The sequence below is a fragment of the Plasmodium cynomolgi genome (assembly GCF_000321355.1).
Source record: "Plasmodium cynomolgi strain B DNA, scaffold: 0035, whole genome shotgun sequence".
NCBI classification, from domain to species: domain Eukaryota; phylum Apicomplexa; class Aconoidasida; order Haemosporida; family Plasmodiidae; genus Plasmodium; species Plasmodium cynomolgi.
The window spans coordinates 1-6,539 of record NW_004192668.1 but is presented as its reverse complement, the minus strand read 5'-3'; the positions used below and the strand labels follow the sequence as shown (position 1 = coordinate 6,539).

Genomic DNA, 6,539 nt, shown 5'->3' with positions numbered 1-6,539 from the left:
TAAAGGGAGAAGTCTTTAACAGGAAGATGGGGTATGTAAGATGGGAGCATTGAGGTGTTTAAAAAAGAGAAAAAAAAAAAAAGGGGGAACAAAAAACGAAGCAGGGGTAGAAAGATGTATTGTTGATGTATGAATTTTTTAGTAAATATAAACAAAAAGAAGAATAAATAGGAATGTGAAAATCTTTTTTTTGTTATTTTTTTAAGAAAAAATTTATGTAGATCATGAAGGAGAGAATTTTTTTTATGTATGCAAATTTTCTTTTAATAATTTTTTGTATATGACCTTTGTTTGATGATTTTTTTTTTTTTTTTTTATCAGAATGAATATGGAAGGGGAACTTTTTTTTCTTTTTCTTTATTGATGACAATTACTTTTTTTTCGTTTTCTCATTTTTTTGATAGATGAATTTACATAAATCATGGGGAAGAAGGTTTTTTCTCATTGTGAATTTTCTTTTATGAGTTTTTTGTATTTAATTTTTTTTTCTTTCTTTTTATAGAAGAATTGTTGTTTATGTTTAATTTTTTTGTTTTTTTCTCTGCATATAGAATTTTTTTTTGAAAATTTTTGTGTGAACAATTTTTTCTGGATATAGTCATTTTCCAGAAAAGTATTAATAAATGATTGGGAAATTGGGGGAGGAAAAGAAAGAGGAAAGGTTAATTAAGAAAAGGGAGGGAAGGATTAGGAATTGTGCAGGAAGTGTAACTGTATGTAAGGTATAAATTGAAGGTATTAGTATAAAAAGGGTTTATTCATTTCATGGGGAGTATTTTTAAGTAAAAATAAGGGAGAAGATGAAAGGGAAGGAAATGTAGAATTGTACCTTGCAGAATGAGTTCGAAGCGAGGGAGAAAAAAGGATGGAATTTTATGGATGAATTGATGTTTGGTTATTCAATCGACAGTATAGGAGGAGTAAGGCAGCAATAGTTTTAGAAGGAGAATGAAAAATGTTGGAACATGAGACATGAGTGGGGAGTAATGCATGGGGATGGTAAATAATGATTGAATATATGTATGAGTGTGTTTATGTTTTTTTTTACAGGTGAATGCTGTAAAACAAAATATTAAAACTATTTTTAAAGATTTTGCGAGAACAGTGAAGGAAGGATTGAAAGGAAATGACAAAGATAGGAATTCGTTCAAGCTGAAATGTGAAGAACATATTACGAATAATGGAAGTACAGACAATGTGGATGGGTATAGGGATGTGTGTTTGCTCCTTATGGAGGCATTATACGAAATATATAAGTACAAATTGGTACGTATAGAGGGGAGGCATGGTTTGGCGGAATGGATGCGTTGTAAAATTATAAGAGCATGGCTATCTTATTTCGTTAAAATATATTGTATTCCAACGAGTATTGCTAAGGCTATATATAATGCTATGCAAGAAACAATGCGATGGAATGATGGTGGATATAATATGTGTACGGAAATTTCAAATAAGGTGGAAACGAACGAAACGGTTTCTATTATAGGAGAAATTAAGAATCTAGTAGAAAGGAATTTAAAAGAAATAAGTACAAAGGAAATTGGAACATGGAAATCAGAAAATTGGTGTGAATCAGAGAAGAATAAGAAGTTGGAAGATGCCTTCAAGGGCTTGACCACAATGTATCCTGGCACAAGTACTACAGGGAAAAAAACAGGAAAAAATAATAATGATTTCTTTGATGATGTGAATGAATACGCGGACGACGCAGAGGTGAAAAGTGGAATCGACCAGTTAAAAGAAGAAATCAAGAAACAGAAGAACACAGAGGAAAAGGCAAAGGAAGAAGTAAAGAAGAAAGCGACGGACACGGAAACCGTGGCAGTAGGTAAGAACAAAGCAGAACCAGCCGCCAAGCCAGCAGCCAAAGCAACACCTGCACCCGTGGAGAAAAGTCCATCTAAAGCAGATAAGATCAGAACGGAAATGAAACGAAGTCCGAGGAAGGGTTCAAACTCTGGTGAAACTGGGGGAAGAACCGGGATGAAAAGTTCCGGATTCAAATTCTCGGGTATTGGCTTTAAGGGTTCCCAGGTTTCGAACTTCAAGTTTCTAAGGTTCCAGACTCCAGGATTCCCAGATTCCGGACCCAAGGGGTTCCCAGGGGTTCGAATCTATGAGTTCCTACATTAGGAACCTGAAAATTCAGGGGATCTGAACACTATGATTTTTGGATTTAGCATGCCGGGTTCTGAATCCTGGGGTCCCAGGGTTTCAATCCTGGGAATTCCCCGGTTTTTGATTTGGCAATTCCGAGGTTCAGGTGTAAGGGTTTCCTGAATTGGGGACCCAAGGATTCCCAGATTTTCGGACCTCAAGGGTTCCAGGGTTTTGATTTTGATGATTTCACATTTCCGGGCCCAAAGTTTTTCGGTTTTCGGAGTTATGGTTTTAAGGTTTTTTGCCTTACGGTTCAAGGCTGTTTTTTTAATGTTTCATTGTTTCAAAAGTAAATTATTTTGCTGATAATGAAATGGCAATTTTCTAAAATCCATTATTCGAGTGTAAAGAAAAAATCTCTTTGTATAAGGGAGTACGAATCTCTTCTTTAACTATAGAAACATGAAGGGACAGGCGAAACCGAATCTTCTGAACACATTTGACTGGACACCTATCGCTGCACTTAACTGGCCTTCCATGTGTTTCACGTTGGTGCGCTTCTCTTCTGGCACTTCGATCTGTCCCATCATAATCCTGTTTTCGCACATTTCGTTCAGGTCAAGGTGTTGATCTTGGTAAGAGCTCTCAGGATGCAATGAACCATAAGGTAGTCACCGCAAAGGGAGATAAACAGGATGGACAAATTAGTACCAATCCAGTAGTAACTGGTGGTCATCCACCACCCGCAAAACCCGCCACAGGAAAACCTGCTTCCGCCAAACCGGTAGCCACACAACAAGCAACGAATGCAGGAGGTGGTGATTCTCCAGGTGAGAAAGTGATGTCGGGCAGCACTACTACCACGGACAAAGGGGACGGAGCACCTGCTCAGGGAAAGAAAGCTGACGACGCCGCTAACCAAGGTAAGAAGGCGGAAGGCGCACAAAATCAGGCACCAGGAGCGGAGGGTAGACAAGCGCAGACAGATAATTCCGGTAATCCACAAGAATCCCCCCCACCTGCTAAACCACAAGGACCACCACAACAAGAGGGTAATAAGCCACAAGAAAGCGGTGGCACAGCAGCATCAGGTGATGGTAATTCCGTAATTACCCACTCCCCAACATCTTCAACATCAAGTGTTCAAAATGTTGCACAACCCGGAGCAAGTAGTAAAACAGTGACATCGAAGGGCGACAAAGAATTGACCTCAAAGGATGACAAAGTGACTAAGAGTACACATGATGCGAATAGTGAACGAAAAGTTGCAAGCCAATCTTCTGTGAAAGCGGACGCGGATAATGGACAAGCTACTGGTACTGTCAATAATCCTGCCGGTGGTGTTGCTAACGTCACCGTTCAGATTGCTCCAACTGGAAAGCAACAGGACATATCACCCTCCACTGTACAACCTGACTCAACTGTGCAACAAGGTGCATCCATCTCTGGTGAACAAGGAAAATCTGATAACCAGGGTCCCAAGGGTGACAAAGGTCATCCCGGAACAGGAACAGAAACACAAGGATCAGGATCAACAGTAGCAGAATCAGGAGGTAGTTCCTCAGTAGGAGGATCAGGAGCAGGAAGTGGTTCTTCCGGTAGCACCAATGATCAGTCTCCCTCCACCAGTAGTAGTCCTGTTTCCACTGTGAACCAGAACACTCGTGCCCCCATTACAGGAACCGTACATACTGATTCCAGCCCTATTCCTACTGCTCCTAGTTCTACTTATAGTACTAGCTCCTCCGAAGTAGAACCATCCGCTCCATTGGTAGTCCCCCAAGGAACTGGTATGGCCCCCACACCATCTCTTTCCTCAACGTTTCCCACTCCAGCATTAAGTGAACATGGAACACACAACACATCAACAACAAGATCAACAAAAGGATGGGTTGGGGGGAAGGGTAGCGCCCCACATGATTCAGGAACAACAATTATAAGTTCAAACTATCCACCATCCAAACCAGATGATGGGTTAGATATCACCCCATATATCCCTATTGTTCCTATCTTAATTGGCATCTTTATACTATCCTTTTTCCTTTGGAAGGTGAGTATATTCTGCATGTGTAAAAACACCTTATACTTATTAATACTCCATATTTACTAACACATTACACACATATATAATACTTATTTTCTTCGTATATTAACCATTATTAAAACTATTATTACAAACTCAACACCTCCTCCTTTCTTTTTTGTGTAAGTATTTCGCAATGCTTGGTAAAAGAAGAAGAAGACAATATCGGAAAATACAACAATTGACAGAACAACCTCTTCCTTCTTTAGAAGAAAACATCCTCGATCACATCGAACATGTGACAACTCAGGATATTCCCTCAACTCCGAATGACACGCTTTATGAATATCGCATGGTTAAAGAACGTCCGCCTATACGTGGGCCCAGAAAAAGCAACAAAAAGGGGGGAACCGTCGTGTTAACCGCAAGACCATTATTGATATCCATTTAGAAGTCTTAAACGAATGTCAAACGCCGGATTCTGACTTAGTCAAGGAAGATTTTCTTCAAATCCTCGTGGAACAGTTTATGAAGCCTGAATCCATGAATGACAATTCAAAGAACGATAGAAGCACAGATAGTACTTTATTAGATGATCCCTCAGGTAACCAGGATTCATCAACCTATGATTCCTCTGACTATGGTTCATCCAACAATAATTCCATAAGAAATGATTTCATAGGAACGAACAGGTATCAAAATAGGGAACATGACTCTAGGGATAAGAGCATGGACGTAAGGATGGAACAGAAGCTTCCTCCTCGGGGGAGCGGATTCCGGACTTCAGACTCCAACGGGAACTTGCACTTAAACTGTACAAAATGGCTCCATTGGATAGAACGGAATAAAGGGTTACTAGAAGAATGTAAATATCAACCTTGGTTTCATGCCTTAAAATTCGAATGGAAAAAACATCAACAGAAAGCAAACGTGAAGATCCAGGAATCCGGGCAGAGCGAACTAAAAGACGATAGTGATATTCCATTCATAGAAATGCAAAAGAGTTTGTGGAGACAATGGGCATCGAAGCAACGGGACCTTATGGAAGTACACAGCGAAAAAGATTGGTTCCGACATTTGCTAGAAAATATAGAGGAGGAACCACACGAATTGGACGCAGAGAAAGTGCTTGGTGTGGATCAATTTGAAGGGCAACCATCATGTGAACAACTCTATAAGAAAAACAATTAACAGTTCAATTATGGATGCTTCTCCTAGCATTGGTCATAGAAGAATGCGAACCGGAAGAGAACATCCAGAACAAAGAAATATATATGGATCGATTATTATGCAGCCTTTGAAAAGCAAAGAAGGCACGTGGTGTGATATTACCTCGTACGCTATGCTATGTTAACATTTGGGAAAAGATAGGCACCCTCAGAAGACACCGTATTTTTGTGATCGTTCCCGTTATCCCCATATTCAACAAATTCTTGTTTTGTACACGCGTGATCAAGGATTTTGTTTCTTTTTCTTCTATCGTTTTACGGAATATCTATATAATGTAATATTAATATTACTATATTAACCTGAAGAGCTTTAATATATTATTAAATAACAGAGCTATAAGTACATTTCCGTTTAATTTTTTGTTCTTCTAAAATTTATTAGATTATGCATTTTTCCCCTTAAATTCATATGTACATATATTATTAATTTTGTATAGGAACCATGTTTGATAACATACCATAATTATCTATAATGTCGTTTAACGATCCATCATTACCACTTTCAAATGGACTTTTCCTCCCCTTTTAAACATTTCTCATTTGACCGTGAAGTTTACAGGGTCAGAAAAAAATAACCCTCCGCAATGTACATCTTAAAAAAAAACAAATGTGCTGATCAGAATACTATCCTTTTAATCCATACCGTGAAGAGTTAAAGAGGGAGTTTGAAAAAAAAAATAATACACAATAAAATGATCAACATTAGTCCATATAAAAAAAAGAAATATAGCTAGTAAACACGCGCGATGGGTAAGCAAATCCGGGTGCACCACCTCATTTAACAAACGATTCAGAATGGAATAGCAGGAAATGATCAGTCTCTAACATTTGTTCATAAAAAAAATGTTAACAAGAGATGGGGAGTAGGAAACTCCAAAGTGAGCAGAACAGTTGAATACGAGGTGAGCATACCACCAAATTGGCAGTAGCGCATTTGATAATTCCCTTCCAAAGGGGATGGGGGATGCACCCCTAGCCCCCCTCACCGTCCTACTTTGTACCTTTGGCAGCGCATCATGACGAAGTTGGAGGCATCGGTAAACTTGGAGAACTTGGCCTCATACAGGTCCTGACTTAAGTTGAGGAAGGGAATGATAATGTAGTGGCTCGGGGGGGTGAACAACGGTATGTCGTAATTTCCGTCTTTTAATTGGTCAAAGAATTATTGTAACCCATCTCTGTTTTTT

General features: G+C 39.0%; 1 protein-coding gene across 1 annotated transcript; it reads left to right on the top strand.

The window, feature by feature from the left end:
• Positions 1-4,666: 4,666 nt before the first annotated feature.
• Positions 4,667-5,314, top strand: PCYB_001700 (hypothetical protein; the record flags this gene model as incomplete). The annotated part of the gene is made up of 2 exons (XM_004227592.1): positions 4,667-4,703; positions 4,728-5,314. The coding sequence occupies 2 exons, from the start codon at positions 4,667-4,669 to the stop codon at positions 5,312-5,314; spliced, it is 624 nt and encodes a 207-aa protein (XP_004227640.1).
• Positions 5,315-6,539: the final 1,225 nt, after the last annotated feature.